The 19272-nt window shown below is 40.1% G+C and overlaps 2 protein-coding genes across 2 annotated transcripts; both read left to right on the plus strand.

Annotated features, from left to right (window-relative positions):
• Nucleotides 1-14455: 14455 nt before the first annotated feature.
• LOC128661320 (ubiquitin-associated protein 1-like) lies at nt 14456-16072 on the plus strand (the record flags this gene model as incomplete). Its single annotated transcript, XM_053715589.1, has 1 exon — nt 14456-16072. A coding segment is annotated over exon 1 (1548 nt), but the record flags the coding sequence as incomplete, so codon positions are not given.
• Nucleotides 16042-17349, plus strand: LOC128659883 (single-stranded DNA-binding protein 3-like). The gene has a single exon (XM_053713467.1). The coding sequence runs from the start codon at nt 16085-16087 to the stop codon at nt 16847-16849; it is 765 nt and encodes a 254-aa protein (XP_053569442.1). The 5' UTR covers nt 16042-16084; the 3' UTR covers nt 16850-17349.
• The last annotated feature ends 1923 nt before the right edge of the window (nt 17350-19272 follow it).

A 19272-nucleotide genomic window follows, 5' to 3' on the forward strand; every position in this document is an offset into this window, starting at 1 on the left:
TGGAAGTAGCTGAATTGCAACTAAACTCTCAGCTTCCGTACAGAGCTGACTGGTCATGTAAGGCTCATTTACATAACCATAATGCATTGCGATGTTTAGTTAAAAAAGGGTAAGTACTTTTTTTAAACACTGACTATTTTAACAGTCATACATATTTATTTACATTTTGTACACAATAATATTATTTTCCTATTTTATTTACACAACAACTACTCAGTATGAAGTTTTCTACCCCTCACTCTTAGTAGAAAAGCCCTTGCTCACACTTATAGCAGATCCTGAAGTATAGAAATCTTTACAAGTAATGGATGATTCGTGGACTCGAATCTAAACAATTTTTGAAGGCCAGCTACTCATGTTAGTTAGGCTAGTGATGGTGATAAAAAACAGAAATTAAATAAATGGATTGAAAAAACTAAGAACACTACAAAAAAATAAATGTAGTAAAAAGTTGACTACCGCAGCAGATTGTTTTGTTTTCTGGGAGTACTATAGAGGTTATTATACAGCAAAATATAACAATGTTAACTCATGCATTTCATGATACAATTAGAGCATAAATTTGTAAACAAGTGTCCAATATTTCTATTAATTAATTTGATTTGATCTTGTAATATTCTTTGTAGAAAAGGTTTGGTGCACCAGCCCACTACTGGGAGCCTAGCTGCTAATGCACCCATGTTGCTTGTGATTGGCTCACTTGATATGTTCAGCTAGCTCCCAGTAGTGTATTGCTGCTCCTTCAACAAAGGATACCAAGTGAAGCATATTAGATTACGCAAGTACATTAAAACGTGTAAATTTACAAGCTGTATCTAAAAAGTTTTTCTCTGCAAGTATCAGTCCTTAAAGGGTTAAAGCTTGTTAAAGGCACAGTGTACTGTTAATTTTTCTCCCCTTAAAGAAACAGTCAACTCCAAAATTGATCGAAGTAAAATTGTCTAATAATAGTTTTACAATTGTCCAAATCGTGATTGGTAACTGAATTTACTGTATTTATTCGATATCACTATGCCCCTAATCCCTGTAACTAGTACGGACTCGCATGGAAGTAACAGTACAAAAGCGCATCTCACAGCGCTGAATTGCAACTAAACTCTCAGCTTCCGACAGAGCTGACTGGTCATGTAAGGCTCATTTACATAACCATAATGCATTGCGATGTTTAGTTAAAAAAGAGTAAGTACTTTTTTTATAAACTGATTATTTTAACAGTCATACATATTTATTTACATTTTGTACACAATAATATTATTTTCCTATTTTATTTACACAACAACTACTCAGTATGAAGTTTTCTACCCCTCACTCTTAGTAGAAAAGCCCTTGCTCACACTTATAGCAGATCCTGAAGTATAAAAATCTTTACAAGTAATGGATGATTCGTGGACTCGAATCTAAACAATTTTTGAAGGCCAACTACTCATGTTAGTTAGGCTAGTGATGGTGATAAAAAACCGAAATTAAATAAATGGATTGAAAAACTAAGAACACTACAAAAAAATAAATTTAGTAAAAACAGAATTTATGCTTACCTGATAAATTACTTTCTCCAACGGTGTGTCCGGTCCACTGCTTCATCCATTATTTGTGGGATATTCTCCTCCCCTACAGGAAATGGCAAGGAGAGCACACAGCAAGAGCTGTCCATATAGCTCCCCCTCTGGCTCCGCCCCCCAGTCATTCAACCGACAGTTAGGAGAAAAAAGGAGAAACTATAGGGTGCCGTGGTGACTGTATTGTATAGATAAAGACATTTTTTCAAACCTGATTAAAAAACCAGGGCGGACCGTGGACCGGACACACCGTTGGAGAAAGTAATTTATCAGGTAAGCATAAATTCTTTTTTTTTTTTTTTTTCTTTTTTTTTTTTTTGATTTTTCAAAAGCTTTATTGATACTACATCTCCAAGTTACAAAAAAATAAAAATACATTCTTCATTATTCATGTTTTACAAATAAACTTCTTATAGTACCATCTATAATTACGAACTAACTAATACAGAATTAACTCTTATAGCTAGAGTTCACATAATTCACCAGCAATCTTATCATCTAATGCCTTAAACTTAACCTTCTTCTTATATTTGAAACAAAAAAAGAAGGAGAAAATTCCAAATATATTAATTATAGAATATCATGATACTGGGGGGGGAAAGGGAAGGAAAAAAAATAAAAAAATAAATAAAATTATTTATAAAGACCCCCCTCTCCATTCTTCCCTGTCTCTCTCTCTGACTCCTCTACCATCCACCCCAACTCTGCGGGAATAATCCTGCTATGATGTTAATCATTACGTATTCTGTGTTTCTAAACGCGGCTGTCAATTGAATTTGTATATTCAGGGGTAATGATAGAATTAACTTTTTCCATTTTTTAAAAAATTATTCTTCTAGCGGACTAGCTGGATCTCGTGAGTCATATTGTTCTAACATACACTGTTTAACTACTCCATTTTTACATGTCACCAGTTTGGGAGCCTTTGTCCCTTTCCAATCCTTCAAAATTAAATTTCTAGTTATAAAAATTATAGTATTAATTAAGTCATTCTCTTTAGCTCTGTCTGAGTATTTTACTAGGAAAAAAACATGAAAAATTTGAATCTCAAATTCTATATCAAGCTTCTTCTTGATCCAGTAATTAATTTGTCTCCATAGTTGGTTTACTTTAGGGCAACTCCAAAAATAATGAGTGATATCCGCTTCCTCTGCATTACACTTCGGGCACCTTACAGTAGTCCCATACCATCTGGATAAGTTCCTATTAGTTATATAGACTTTCCTAATTAGCTTCAAATGTGATTCTCGCCAGTTAGTTGGAACCCAAAATTTATAGTTTAACTTCAAAGATTGCTCAATATCTTTTAGGGTTAGATTTGGAAACTCTCTATGCCATCTATCTTTTATCAGCCGTATATGTCCTTCATTATTAAATGAGTTAATTACATTGTAAGTTATTGAGATTGATGTCTTGCCACTTTCATATAGCTTAATGACATTCTCTAACACCCCCAAAGACCAATTGGGGTTATATTTGGTTTGTAAGCTATTAATGAAGTGGCGTACTTGTAAAAAAGCAAAGAAATCTTTCTTCGGAAGATCGTAAATTCTAGCTAGGTTTATAAATGAGTTAACTGACAGATCTTCCGTTAGTAATTGTCTAACAAACATTAAGCCTTTCCTTTTCCATCTATGGAATACTGTTTGTGACAGACCCGGCTGAAATTCCGGGTTGCCACCAATACTGAGCACCTTTGTACAGTATGGATTAACCTGTACTCTGGAACATACCTTTTGCCACGCCTTTATAGTATTAATGATAATTGTCATTTTTGCGATTTTCTTAGGTATTCTATAGATAGGGCAGTGTAATAGTGTTCCCAACCTAAATGGTTCAGCCATAAAGTTTTCTATATTGCTAATTATTCCGTATTCTTGGGACGTTATCCAGTCCATTGCATATTTTGATGTGGTAACTAGGTTGTATGTCTCTAAATTCGGGAAATCTAGCCCTGCCGCTAGTTTGTTAAGTTGTAGTTTATCTAATCCGATCCTTGCCCTTTTCCCAGCCCATATAAACTGTGTACAATATTTGTTAAAATCTCTAATGTCCTTTTTGTGTAATAGTATAGGAATATTCTGGCAGAGATATAGAATTTTAGGAAATATAACAGATTTAATTAACATTATTCTAGCTGTTATAGAGATAGGAAGATTGGACCATATTGATAATTTTCCTTGGCATTCCCTAAATACCCTAGGGTAGTTTAATTCATAGCACTCCATCATATTATTAGAGAGCATAATACCTAAGTACTTAATATGCTTTTGTTCTTTAAAAGGTAATGGTCCTTTCAACTTCGGAGGTTTCTTTAACCATAACAATTCTGATTTCCCATAATTAATCGTGTAGCCTGATATCTCGCTAAATAACTGTGTTTCTTCTAATAATAATGGTAAAGTTTTTTCTATGTTACTTAGGTATACAAGTAGATCGTCAGCGTAGAGCGAAAGCACCATTTTTTGATCACCAATAATAATTCCTTACAGGCATTCTCTTAAACGAATTGCAAAAGGTTCGATCGATAGATTAAATAACAGGGGGGATAGGGGGCAACCCTGCCGCGTCCCTCTCTGTAACCTAAACTTTTCAGAAGTTAAACCATTGACTATTACCGCTGACATCGGATTGTTATATAAGATTTTTATAACATTTATAATATTATCTTTAAATCCGAATTTCTCTAAGGTTGTAAATAAGTGGTCCCAGCTAATGTAGTCGAATGCTTTCTCAGCGTCAACAGCCAAAATTGCCGCGTCCAACATCCCATCCCCCATGTCATTTTTGATTTTATTTTGTATATGTTCTATTATCAGCATTGTTTTCCGAATGTTTTTAACAGGATTTCTCCCAGGCATAAAACCCGTTTGGTTATCATGAATGATATCTGATATATAGGGTTTTAATCGGTTAGCAATTATTGCGGTTAATAGCTTATAGTCTGTGTTCAATAATGAAATTGGACGGTAAGATGCTGGGTTTTCTGGGTCTTTATCTTTTTTGAGGATGAGTGAGATGTTGGACGCGGCAAAGTCGGAAGAGCATTGCTTCTGATATAGAAAATAGCCATTATATACATTATACAGGACCGGGGTTATTTCTTCTACTAATATTTGATAAAATTCCGCCGGTAGTCTGTCAGGCCCTGGTGCTTTATTACTTTTAAGCTTTCTTATCCCTTGTTCTATTTCAATTAATTAAATTGGTGAGTTAATACTTTCCATTATATCCTGTGACAGTTTAGGTAGTTTTACCTTCTCCCAAAAATTTTTTTTGGTCTCTGTATTGGTTATTCTTGCTGTATATATATTCTTAAAAAATTCTATGAAAACCTTCTGTATTTCTTTATTTGAGGTAGCTCTCTCTGACCCTTGTTTAATTGCCCCTATATTATTTTTAGTTCTACTTTTGGTTATAGAGGCTAAATATTTGGCTGACCTTCCCCTGAAACCACCGTATAGTGCTTTTATACGCATTTCTTCCTGAATCATATGTTGCTTTATAAGTAAATCTCTCTGGGTCTTTAAATTTATGTATTTTTCCCAAAACATTCTCTTTGGTTGGGCTAGATATGCATTAAAACTGTTCCTTACTGCATTGGAAAGCTGTTCCTCCTGTTGTTTCTTTTTTCCCTTACTTTTGCAGAGGTATGCCTTTACCTCCCCTCTTAGTACTGCTTTACCACATTCCCAAAATATTTCGGATTTGTTTTCATACGCCCTATTATGTAATGCATACTCTTGCCATCTACTCTTCAGCCAATTCTGAAAACTAGCACTTTTTGCTAAATGTTTGGGAAAAAATACGTCATTGCTAGCTTGTTTTTGGAAAGTTTTTAACTCTAAATCTAATAGAATTACAGCGTGATCTGATAACTTAATGTCGCCTATTTCTGCCCTTACTTTCTTACCCGTCATTATATCAGTTATTAGGAACATATCAATCCTTGAAAACGTCTGGTGTGATTGGGAGATACATGTAAAGGTTCTATTGTCTGGATTTTGAAGTCTCCAAATGTCTTTTGTTCCAGTTTTATGGCAAAATGTATGCAAAATTCGTGATTCTCTGTCTCTTCTAGCCCTACATTTACTGCTTAACCTATCTAAATTAGGCGAAAAAACCAAATTGAAATCTCCCCCTATAATCAAATCTTGGTCTCTATAAGCCATTAGTTTCCCTGCTAGTGTATCCCAAAATTGTCCATCTACTTTATTCGGTCCATATACATTACACAAAATAAACAATTTTCTATCAATTTCAATATGGATAATCAAGAATCTGCCTAGTGGGTCTATTATTTTCTTAGTTATTTTATATGTTAGTAGTTTATTTATTAATAATACCACCCCATTTTTCCTTTTATCATAATCAGACGATATTACCTCGCCTACCCACTTTGTTTTTAATTTAACAGCTTCTTTCTCAGGCAGGTGTGTCTCTTGTAACATCACTATTTGTGGTTTGCATGTTCCTAATAATTTAATAATTGATTTCCGTTTTAATGGGGATGATATCCCACCCACGTTCCAAGAGGCTATTTTTAAATTATCATTCATTTATTCTAAGTTAATACTCCTTATTATACAGTAACTTTACCTGGCAAATCATCGCAAAAAAAGGCCAACGAGAGACAGAGACATGGAGAGAGGGAGAAAAAAAAAGAAAAAAACACACGGGACAAAAAAACCCCTCTCCCCTCCCCCCCCCCCAGAACACTTCAAAGGCATTATATTTCGTACAACCATTAGGATAAAACCCCCTGTAAGTAATAAAACAAAACCTCAGCAACCGCTGTTCAAATAACATTTGTCTGGTGAGATAACCATTTGTATCTTTCATTACCCTCTTTGTACAATAACTCAATTTGAGGGTATGCTGTAACCATCCAATTCCCTTTATATATAGTCTGTATTTCCTTGATCTATCCCTCCTTAGACCTATTTTTATCTTGCGTGTAGATCGCATCCCATGAGAAAAAGTTCCTATCAAATACTTATCCAACCTCTTCTTTTAAGGTAGGGAATGTAGTGTAAATTCTGCCTATGTTATTGATTAATCCCTTTCTCTCTACAAAATATTCTCGCTTCCTGAGGGGTTTCAAGGGTCTTAGGCCCTTCTTCTGTTAAAATAATTAGCTTGGCTGGGTACACTAATCTAACGTTGTAATTTGCTTTGATCAGCTGTGAACAAAAGGGTGTCATTAATCTTCTTTTGGCCGAGGTCTCTGCCGAGAAATCTTGGAATAACATTATCTTATTTTGTTCTATCATAACTGGAAATGTTTTCCTATAATGCCTCATCATATTAACTTTATCTGTAAATTTTAAAAACTTAACAATTATCGGCCTCGGTTGTGACGCACCCTCTGGGTTCTTGTGAATTATCCCCATTCTATGTATTCTTTCAATTTGTAGCGGTTGGGACTCTGAGTACATATTCAGAGCTTTCGGCAGTGTATTAGTAATGAAATAAACCAAATCTTTAAAATCAGCATTCTCAGGGACCCCTATGATTCTAATGTTATTGCGTCGTGCCCTATCCTCCAAATCTTCTACCTTTTTCTGCATCGTATCTGAATGAGTCTGTAATCTTGTATTAGTCTGCTCTATCTGAGTCAATCTATCTTCTAAGTCAGACACCCTATTTTCTACCTCTTCTATTCTTGCAGTGAACTGTCTAACTTCAGTTGATAAAGAGTTGATATCATGCTTGATCTCCACTTTTAGGGCATCTAACTGCACCGTGAACACTCTGGAAATTTGTGCTACTATCTCAGCTGTATTGTTTGCAGATAGCTGGATCTCAGTATCAGTTTGCAGTGTCTCGGCACCTAACTCTGAGTTTTTGGGGTTATTCTTTTTATCTCTATGTCTCGGTGGCATAGCTGGGGAGCTCCCTTTAGAAGCCGCTATATATTTATCCATCAGAGTATTTATCAATTTTTAAGGGAGCAAGTGTAAACAAGTGTTGTGAAAAAAAAAAAAAAAAAAAAAAAAAAGAAAGAGTGAAGTGCAAAAAGTGCAAAAATAAAAATATGGCTCTGTTTTAATAGAGCTTACACTTAAAAAAGTGGAAAAAAGATATCTCTAAAACTTATTTATCTCCTATATGTGTACCTTTAGTGAATTTTTAGTGAACTAAGTGTTATTTAAGTGAAATTCCAGTGATTACGGCCTATCTCCGAGACATTAAAGCAAAATAAGCAGTGCTGTATTCTTGTTTTGACCCAGATATTGTGTATGTTCTACCTGTGGTTTATGATACCGAGTTTACAAAAAAAATTCTTTGCAATGTTTCTAGACTGTGTCACTTAAACTACCAAGCCTGTGTATTTATATATATATATTTGCACAATCTGAGGTATTATAGCCTTTATTACTACAGCTTCCGCCTCTCTAAATTCCTCTCTCCTAAGCTTACTACTTAAATGCAGATACTCTACAAAAAAAAGGATCTCTCTGTGGTTTAGACTATGACAAAATTGGGTGTTTCCCCACTAGGGCTCTTTGAATTTTCAACCTAGGTACTCTATGACCAAAAAAAGAAAAAAAGAAAAAAAAATAGCACACAGCGTTCAGGTTTTAGTTTACATCTAGTATAACTCAAAGGCGGATACCGAGAACAGTAGATAGACACATACACAGATATCTAACTCTCATATATGTAATTATCTACTGTCAACTATATATATAAATGTCCTTATATATTTAAACTACTTCCAAGCCTCAAAATTATTATATTCAACAATGGGTCTCTGCTTCTAAGTCGGTATCCGCAACCTTATAGACAGTAAGCATTATGAATATGTCACAACTACAATGGTAACCTGGTGGCAACCGGATGGGGAGAGAAAAACCAAGGCAAAAAAAAAAAAAAAAAGCATAAAAAACAGAAAAAAGGAAAACACTGAGCAAAGCAACAGAAAGTCCAAAATCAAAATACAAACAAGTCCCCCTTTCCTTCTTCCCTGTTCAAGTTAGTCCCCTCTGAAAACGGAAAGTTAATCTCTTCTGAAAAAAAAGAAAGTTAGTCTCTTCTGAGAAAAAAAAAAAAAAAAAAAAAAAGGAGAGTTAGTCCCCTCTGGAAAAAGGAAAGTTAGACCCTTCTGGGAAAAAAGAATATCTTTCCAGCTCTCTGGGCTCTACCGAAGCCTATGACTTCTCCTGGTCCTGCTTCTTTCTATTGTAACAGTCAAAGATGACACCGGCAGTCCATAACAGCCGTTAACTTATAATCTTCCTCTTCTCCTTGATATCAGAATGGGGGGTGTAAAAATTTTTATGACTCTTATGACTCTCTGCTTTCTTAGCTCCTACCCGAAGGTTATGGGAGCTCTACTTTGTACTCCTACCCGTAAGGGTTATGGAAGTCTGTCATGGCATATTTGGTGCCGCTAATTTGGTGTTTGCAATGATGTCGCTTTCTAGCTCCACAGTAAAACAAACATATAAGGACCTTTCCCAGCTGCACAGATACAGGATAATTTCCTCAGGCTGCAGTTTCCTCAACCTTTATTCCTCTTTATCCCTGTTTTGCCTGCTTCCCTTGTAAGGGCTTTGCTCAAGGGTGCTGTATAACGACTCTTCTCTCCCCCCCCTCCACTCTGCCCCTTTGGTTTTACTCAGCTTTAGTAATTTTACATAGTACCTTAGTGACCGTAGAATATCCGGTATGTATCCGTATGTATCCGCTGCCCAGAGGAACACCGTTAACTATCCCCTCACCTTGTGAGGTCAGGCACACCTCTCAGCAACACCACGATATCTTCTAGAGGGGGGGGGTGGGAGCTTGATGGGGTTTTTACCAGGGTCCACAGCGCTGCTTCAGGATCCGCTCCCCGCCAACACTTGCAGGGTACTGTTTCCTCGCTCCCGGCCGGGTGCTGTCTATACAGCCTGCACGCTGTGGGTAAGGCTCTTCCGTCCGCTTACTTAATTAGATTGGGTACTCCGTTTCTTATGTGAGAATGAGCAATGAAGTTGCTTCAGACATAGAAGCCTCTCTTATGGCTGACTTCCAGGTGCTGACCGCTCCTGCAGTCTATCTACTATCCGGGTCGCCTGTATGTAGCGGCCAAGGATCAATGCACCTGAGGAGCTGGTGTACAAGCTCGGGGGAGAAGCGCCAAGCTGCAAGCGTCCTGCTTGCTCCGCCTCTTCCGGAAGTCTGTCAGGTAAGCATAAATTCTGTTTTCTCCAACATTGGTGTGTCCGGTCCACGGCTTCATCCATTACTTGTGGGAACCAATACCAAAGCTTTAGGACACGGATGAAGGGAGGGCGCAAATCAGGTTACCTAACAGAAGGCACCACGGCTTGCAAAACCTTTCTCCCAAAATTAGCCTCCGAAGAAGCATAAATATCAAATTTGTAGAATTTGGCAAAAATGTGCAGAGAAGACCAAGTCGCTGCCTTACATATCTGATCAACAGAAGCCTCGTTCTTGAAGGCCCACGTGGAGCCACAGCCCTAGTGGAGTGAGCTGTGACTCGTTCAGGAAGCTGCTGTCCGGCAGTCTCATAAGCCAATCGGATAATGCTTTTCAGCCAGAAAGAAAGAGAGGTAGCAGTAGCTTTTTGTCCTCTCCTCTTACCAGCGTAAACGACAAACAAAGATGAGGTTTGTCTAAAATCTTTGTTGTTTCTAAGTAGAACTTTAAAGCACGAACTACATCTAAATTGTGTAACAAACGTTCCTTCTTAGAAACTGGTTTCGGGCACAGAGAAGGAACAACTATCTCCTGGATAATATTCCTGTTGGAAACAACTTTAGGAAGAAAACCAGGCTTGGTACGTAAAACGACCTTATTCGAATGGAACACCAGATAGGGTGGATCACACTGCAAAGCAGATAATTCAGAAACTCTTCTAGCAGAAGAAATAGTAACCAAAAACAGAACTTTCCAAGATAGTAACTTGATATCTATGGAATGAAAAGGTTCAAACGGAACCCCTTGAAGAACAGAAAGAACTAAATTTAGACTCCAAGGAGGAGTCATGGGTCTGTAAACAGGCTTGATTCTGACCAAAGCCTATACAAAAGCTTGTACATCTGGCACAACTGCCAGTCGTTTGTGTAATAAAACAGATAAAGCAGAATCTGTCCTTTTAGAAAACTCGCTGACAACCCTTTATCCAAACCCTCTTGGAGAAAGGAGAGGATCTTAGGAATTTTAATCGTACTCCAGGAGAATCCCTTGGATTCACACCAACTGATATATTTTTTCCATATTTTATGGTAAATCTTTCTAGTCACAGGCTTTCTGGCTTGTACCAGGGTATCTATCACTGAATTTGAAAACCCACGCTTAGATAAAATCAAGCGTTCAATTTCCAAGCAGTCAGCTGCAGAGAAACTAGATTTGGATGTTCGAAAAGACCTTGTACTAGAAGATCCTGTCTCAAAGGTAGCTTCCATGGTGGAGCCGATGACATATTCACCAGGTCTGCATACCAAGTCCTGCGTGGCCACGCCGGAGCTATCAGAATCACCGAGGCCTTCTCCTGTTTGATCCTGGCCACGAGCCTGGAAAGGAGGGGAAACGGTGGAAACACATAAGCTAGGTTGAACGACCAAGGCGCCACTAATGCATCCATTAGAGTCGCCTTGGGATCCCTGGATCTGGACCCGTAGCAAGGAACCTTGAAGTTCTGACGAGATGCCATCAGATCCATGTCCGGAAAGCCCCATAATTGGGTTAACTGGGCAAAGACCTCCGGGTGGAGTTCCCACTCCCCCGGATGGAGAGTCTGACGACTCAGATAATCCGCTTCTCAGTTGTCTACTCCTGGGATTTGAATTGCAGATAGATGGCAGGAGTGATCCTCCGCCCATTTGATGATCTTGGATACCTCTCTCATCGCCAAGGAACTCTTTGTTCCCCCTTGATGATTGATGTAAGCTACAGTCGTCATGTTGTCTAACTGAAATCTTATGAATCCGGCCTTCGCTAGTTGAGGCCAAGCCCTGAGAGCATTGAAGATCGCTCTCAGTTCCAGAATGTTTATCGGAAGAAGAGACTCTTCTCGAGACCATAGACCCTGAGCTTTCAGGGAATTCCATATCGCGCCCCAGCCTAATAGACTGGCGTCGAGTCATGACGCTGACAACCCTTTATCTGTGGAGACAAGTCTGCATAGTCCCCATTCCACTTATTGAGCATGCACAGTTGTAATGGTCTTAGATGAATTCGAGCAAAAGGAACTATGTCCATTGCTGCCACCATCAATCCTACTACTTCCATGCACTGAGCTATGGAAGGCTGCAGAATAGAGAGAAGAACTTGACAAGCGTTTAGAAGCTTTGACTCTCTGACTTCTGTCAAGAAGATCTTCATTTCTAAAGAATCTATTATTGTTTCCAAAAAGGGAACTCTTGTCGACGGAGACAGGGAACTCTTTTCTACGTTCACCTTCCACCCGTGAGATCTGAGAAAGGCTAGAGCAATGTCTGTATGAGCCTTTGCCTTGTAAAGAGACGACGCTTGAATTATAATGTCGTCCAGATAAGGTGCCGCTGCAATGCCCCTTGGTCTTAGAACCGCTAGAAGGGACCCGAACACCTTTGTGAAAAATTCTGGGAGTAGTGGCTAGTCCGAATGGGAGAGCCACGAACTGATAATGTTTGTCCAAAAAGGCGAACCTTAGGAACTGATGATGATCTTTGTGGATAGGAATATGTAGATACGCATCCTTTAAATCCACGGTAGTCATATATTGACCCTCCTGGATTACAGGTAAAATTGTTCGAATGGTTTCCATTTTGAATGATGGAAATTTGTTTAGAATTTTTAAATCCAGAATTGGTCTGAAAGTTCCCTCTTTTTTGGGAACTACAAACAGATTTGAGTAAAACCCCTGACCTTGTTCCACAGTTGGAACTGGGTGTATCACTCCCATTTTTAACAAGTCTTCTACACAATGTAAGAATGCCTGTCTCTATATGGTTTGAAGATAAGTGAGAAATGTGGAACCTTCCCCTTTGGGGTAGTTCCTTGAAATCTAGAAGATAACCCCGAGAGACTATTTCTAGTGCCCAGGGATCCTGAACATCTCTTGCCCTAGCCTGAGCAAAGAGAGAGAGTCTGCCCCCTACTAGATCCGGTCCCGGATAGGGGGCTACCCCTTCATGCTGTTTGGTAGCAGCAGCAGGCTTCTTGGCATGTTTACTCTTGTTCCAGCCTTGCATTGGTTTCCAAGCTGGTTTAGTCTAGGAAGCGTTACCCTCTTGTCTAGAGGCTGCCGAGTTAGAAGCCGGTCCGTTCCTGAAATTGCGAAAGGAACGAAAATTGGACTTATTCTTAGCCTTGAAAGGCCTATCTTGTGGGAGGGTATGGCCCTTTCCCCCAGTGATATCTAAAACAATTTCCTTCAATTCTGACCCAAAAAGGGGTCTTACCTTTGAAAGGGATATTAAGCAACTTTGTTCTGGAAGATACATCCGCCGACCAAGACTTTAGCCAGAGCACTCTACGCGCCACAATTGCAAACCCTGAATTTTTCGCCGCTATTTCGCTAACTGCAAAGCGGCGTCTAAAATGAAGGAATTAGCTAACTTAAGTGCGTGAATTCTGTCCATGAACTCCTCATATGGAGTTTCCCCACTGAGCGATTTTTCCGGTTCCTCGAACCAGAACCACGCCGCCGTAGTGACCGGAATAATGCACGAAATAGGTTGAAGGAGGTATCCTTGCTGTACAAAAATCTTTTTAAGCAAACCCTCCAATTTTTTATCCATAGGATCTTTGAAAGCACAATTGTCCTCAATGGGAATGGTCGTGCGTTTGGCTAGTGTAGAAACCACCCCCTCGACCTTAGGGACTGTTTGCCATGTGTCCTTCCTGGGGTCGACCATGGGGAACAATTTCTTAAATATAGGAGGAGGGATAAAGGGTACGCCTGGCTTCTCCCACTCCTTATTCACTATGTCCGCCACCCTTTTAGGTATTGGAAAGGCATCAGGGTGCACCGGGACCTCTAGGAACTTGTCCATCTTGCACAATTTTTCTGGGATGACCAGATTGTCACAATCATCCAGAGTAGATAGCACCTCCTTAAGTAATGCGCGGAGATGCTCTAATTTAAATGTCACAACATCAGGTTCTGCCTGCTGAGAAATTCTTCCTGTATCAGAAATTTCTCCATCTGACAAGCCCTCCCTCACTGCCACTTCAGACTGGTGTGAGGGTATGACAGATAAATTATCATCAGCGCCCTCCTGCTCTACAGTGTTTAAAACAGAGCAATCGCGCTTTCTCTGAAATGCTGGCATTTTGGATAAAATATTAGCTATGGAGTTATCCATTACTGCCATCAATTGTTGCATAGTAACAAGCATTGGCGCGCTAGAAGTACTAGGGGTCGCCTGCGCGGGCATAACTGGTGTAGACACAGAAGGAGAGAATGCAGAACTATCCCTACTTCCTTCATCTGAGGAATCATCCTGGGCAACTTTACTAAATGTGACAGTACTGTCCTTACTTTGTTTGGACGCCATGGCACAATTATCACATACATTTGAAGGGGGGACCACCTTGGCCTCCATACATACAGAACATGATCTATCTGAAGGTACAGACATGTTAAACAGGCTTAAACTGGTTAATAAAGCACAAAAACCGTTTTTAAACAAAACCGTTACTGTCTCCTTAAATGTTAAACAGGGCACACTTTATTACTGAATATGTGAAAAACTATGAAGGAATTATCCAATCTTTACCAAATTTTCACCACAGTATCTTAATGCATTCAAAGTATTGCACCCCAATTTTCAAGCTGTTAACCCTTAAAATGCGGAAACCGGAGCCGTTTGCAATTTAACCCCCTTACAGTCCCAGCCACAGCCTTTGCTGCGAATTCACTTATCCCAGGGGGGTATAAGATACCAATTCCGGCACTGAGGCCGGGGCTGTAGAGTTGTTTCCGTAGTGGGCGGTTTGGTGACTGCGGGCGGTGCAACAGACTCTAAATGGCTTCTAGGAAGTCCGCTTCAGATTTACAAGGGCCTTTTAGTTACCTAGAGGATGTCCCGTTCAAAATTGGTGACAAGTTTAAGGTGCCTGATAAAGTTGGACTTCCCATTGGATTCTGCATGCCTGATATCACCGAGCTTGTGAGAGAGGTTCATTATGATTTCTCTCTTGAGAAAAAAACAATTAAATGGGCTGAAGAAATTAAACAAATTAAAGCTGTGCAGAAAGAGGCAGAGCTAAAGGCCGAGGCTGCTATTTCCCACTCTGATGATGGGGCATCTGGCTGCAATGAGGGAAATGAAGGGATGGACTTCCCGCCTCCTATTAACCCTGTTCATGCCAGCCTCCAGCATAATAATATACTCACACCCACTCCTGCCAACAACAGTGCCATCCCTTCTAAAGTGAGCAGCCCTCCGCACATCAATGCTGACTTCAACCCTGCTGACTTTGAGTGTGAAGAGGATCCATTTGACAAGTTAGAATTAAAAACCCTTGATGACAAGGAAGAATTAAGAAATATTCTTGGTGTCCAGGCCAGGTCTGCTGTTGTAAACCAAGACATAAATAAGGATAATTCCTCAGAGGCAGGTAAGGGGCAGGACCCTGCATCTGCTGTTAAGGAGGAGGATGTCCCAACCGCTGTGGATCAAGTTACCTTGGACTTCAAGCTCCTTCGCAAACCCAATGGCTTTATTAATTTACCACAGTTAGAAAACTGTGAACTAATGCCCCCGTCTTCCAACGTATCCCTTTCTCCTTTCACTTCAGTCAGCAATATCAAATCCCTTTCATTTCCCAAACTTGACTCTGATGATGGTGATCAGAAAATGACAAAGTTTTCAAGCACTTTGCACAGCACTACCTGCCTCCCCAACAGCACTTTTCTGGACACCTTAAAAGCCTGCTCTCAGCATAACGCCAACAAACTAAATGGGCACCATGCACTGGGGAATTCTGGGATGCATTTGGACAATGTGAGTGGACAGCCAGTTTTACCTTCACCTGCAGCAGCAGCTACGCTGGTAGCTTGTACAGAAGGAACAGCACAGATCTGCCTAAACAATGACAGCAAGTATATTGCATTATCGAAGGTGCCTAGTGGAGTCTTCTGCACCAAGAGGCTGGCAGGGCCTGGCTACGAGGAGCTGCTGCAGGCGCTCTCAAGCAGTGAGAGGCAATGTGCAGAAACTATAGTCGGTATGGGATACTCATACGAGCACGTCATGAGAGCAATGCAGAAGAAAGGCCAGAACGTGGAACAGGTGCTTGAGTACTTGTTCATTTATGCCCAGTTGTGCGACAAAGGTTTTGATCCGCTTCTTGTGGAAGAAGCTTTGGAAATGTATCAGTGTTCAGAAGAAAAGACCATGGAGTTTCTTCAGTTGATGAACAACTTCAAAGAAATGGGATTTAAGCAAAAAGACATTAAAGAAGTTCTATTATTACATAATAATGACCAAGACAAAGCTCTAGAGGAACTTATGGCACGTGCTGGTGCAAGCTGGGGCTCCCAGCCCTCCCCACACTCACAGCCACCTCCTCACAATCCTAACATGATGGGGCCGCACAGCCAGCATTTCATGTCACCTCGTTTTGCTGGTGGCCCCAGACCGCACATCAGGATGGGAAGTCAGCCTCCAGGAAGTGTCCCAGGATCCCAGCCCATGATGCCAAACTCCATGGATCCTATCAGACAGCAAGGACACCCCAACATGGGAGGCCCCATGCAAAGGATGACCCCTCCTAGACTTATGGGTCCAATGGGCCCTGGGCCTCAGTCTGATCCTTGGTTGTCATTGCAGAATTACGGCGGTGGAATGAGACCTCCACTCAACTCTTTAGGGCCCGGAATGAACATGGGGCCTGGAGCAGGCAGACCATGGCCGAACCCCAACAGTGCTAATTCAATTCAATATTCTTCGTCCTCACCTGGTTCATATGTGGGACCTCCTGGGGATGGGAGAGGAGGGGGACCTCCCGGAACGCCAATCATGCCCAGCCCTTCAGAGTCAACAAACTCAAGTGACAATATTTATACCATGATAAATCCCGGGCCAGGAACAGGAAATCGCTCAAATTTCCCAATGGGTCCTGGCTCTGACGGCCCCATGGGCGGAATGGGTGGCATGGAACCACATCATATGAATGGGTCGTTAGGATCTGGAGATTTGGACGGACTGTCTAAGAATTCTCCAAGCAACATAAGTGGCATTAGTAACCCTCCAGGAACACCACGAGATGACAGTGAATTGGGAGGAAACTTCCTTCATTCCTTCCAAAATGACAATTACTCGCCCACCATGACGATGAGCGTGTGACACCCATCTAAACTCTGACAAAAACTTCAACTCGGCTGCTGCTCGGATGGTCACAAGGATTATGGAAGAAGAGGTGCGCGGGACAGCCCCTTGGATCAGCTTGATGCAATAAAAAGCACAGGCTTGTGTTTCCATAAATCATGAAGGACAAGGCTCTCAAGATGAGGAAATATTTTCCGAGGATCTGTACAAAAGACTTTTTCTTTTCTTGGAGACAGACTGAAGCATTGCGTTTCATATGGATTGTTGCAGTGTCCATTTTATCGTTCTGTGTCTGTGACGTGATATTCAAAGAATAGCTGATATAGGAAATTTTGTGTCTTTGGGTTTATTTCTCTTCAAATAAACCGAACATTTTTTCCTCCAAAGAGACAATCTCGCCCTGCAAGCCGTGGTTTTGTTCTCTCCCTCCCTCACTGTGCAGACGTTTGTCACCTGTACTTGGGCTCGGCCCGCACTGCTTTCTTTACCTCATTGAAAACTTGAGCCTCTGGTATAAACACCTAAGACTTTTATTTTCTTCTGCAAGAGCCATGAAAAACTACAAACTCGATACAACCGTATTTGCTCTCCTCTTCCCCCTCCCCCCCCGAGAAGCGATACTAACAGGATCATAGTCTACTATTGGGTGGTAATATATATTTTTAATTAGTATTGAAACCTACTTTGTATTCTTTTCTGTGAGGAGGCAATGGCAGGGTGTGGACATTCATAAAAAAAATTATTTCGCACCAGAGCCTGTGCAGATTAGCTATAGCCAACACTGTATCTTTTTTTCCCTCCCAGTCTGGTTCTAAATGAAAGAAGGAATGTGTTTGTAGTATTTTCTGTTTGTGTTTTATTAAAAAAGGGATTTTTTTTTTGCATCCACTTAAGGTATTTGTGGGATGGTTGAGTTACTGATAACAAATCTTAAACCTAAAAAAAAAAAAAAAAAAAAAAAAAAGATACCAATTCCAGCCTTCTAGGAACGTTTTCAGTGAATACCAGACCCTCTCACATGCAGCTGTATGCACTGCACTCAAAAGAAACTGCGCAATAATGGCGCGAAAATGAGGCTCTGCCTACTATAGTGAAAGGCCCTTCCTGACTGGGAAGGTGTCTTAACTAGTGCCTGGCAATAAAATCGTTCCCCAAATAGTAAAAAGTTTGAAATCCACTTCAAAACTTTGATTAATAACTTAAATAAACAATCGATTTAGCCCTTAAGAGTGTCCACCAGTTAAAGGACCAGTCAACACATTAGATTTGCATAATCAACAAATGCAAGATAACAAGACAATGCAATAGCACTTAGTCTGAACTTCAAATGAGTAGTAGATTTTTTTATAACAAATTTCAAAGTTATGGATATTTCCACTCCCCTTGTACCATGTGATAGCAATCAGCCAATCACAAATGCATATACGTATAGTCTGTGAATTCTTGCACATACCCAGTAGAATCTGGTGACTCAAAAAGTGTAAATATAAAAGACTGTGCACATTTTTTTAATGGAAGTAAATTGGAAAGTTGTTTAAAATTACATGCTGTATCTAAATAATGAACATTTAATTTAACCTGAGTGTCCCTTTAATAGCCCATAATAAGCCCTTTATTCTATCTGAGTCTAAGAAAATGCCTTACCGATCCCCATGAGGGAAAATGACAGCCTTCCAGCATTACACAGTCTTGTTAGAAAAATGGCTAGTCATACCTTGAGCAGAAAAGTCTGCAAACTGTTCCCCCCAACTGAAGTTCTCTGGGCTCAACAGTCCTGCGTGGGAACAGCAATTGATTTTAGTTACTGCTGCTAAAATCATACTCCTCTTTTAAACAGAACTCTTCATCTCTTTCTGTTTCAGAGTAAATAGTACATACCAGTACTATTTTAAAATAACAAACTTTTGATAGAAGAACAAAAAACTACAACTAAACACCACATACTCCTCACCATCTCCGTGGAGATGCTACTTGTTCAGAGCGGCAAGGAGAATGACTGGGGGCGGAGCCAGAGGGGGAGCTATATGGACAGCTCTTGCTGTGTGCTCTCCTTGCCATTTCCTGTAGGGGAGGAGAATATCCCACAAGTAATGGATGAAGCCGTGGACCGGACACACCAATGTTGGAGAAAAGTTGACTACCGCAGCAGATTGTTTTGTTTTCTGGGAGTACTATAGAGGTTATTATACAGCATAATATAACAATGTTAACTCATGCATTTCATGATACAATTAGAGCATAAATTTGTAAACAAGTGTCCAATATTTCTATTAATTAATTAATTTGATTTGATCTTGTAATATTCTTTGTAGAAAAGGTTTGGTGCACCAGCCCACTACTAGGAGCCTAGCTGCTAATGCACCCATGTTGCTTGTGATCGGCTCACTTGATATGTTCAGCTAGCTCCCAGTAGTGTATTGCTGCTCCTTCAACAAAGGATA

Source organism: Bombina bombina, chromosome 5, assembly GCF_027579735.1.
Source record: "Bombina bombina isolate aBomBom1 chromosome 5, aBomBom1.pri, whole genome shotgun sequence".
In the NCBI taxonomy this organism is placed as follows: Eukaryota; Metazoa; Chordata; class Amphibia; order Anura; family Bombinatoridae; genus Bombina; species Bombina bombina.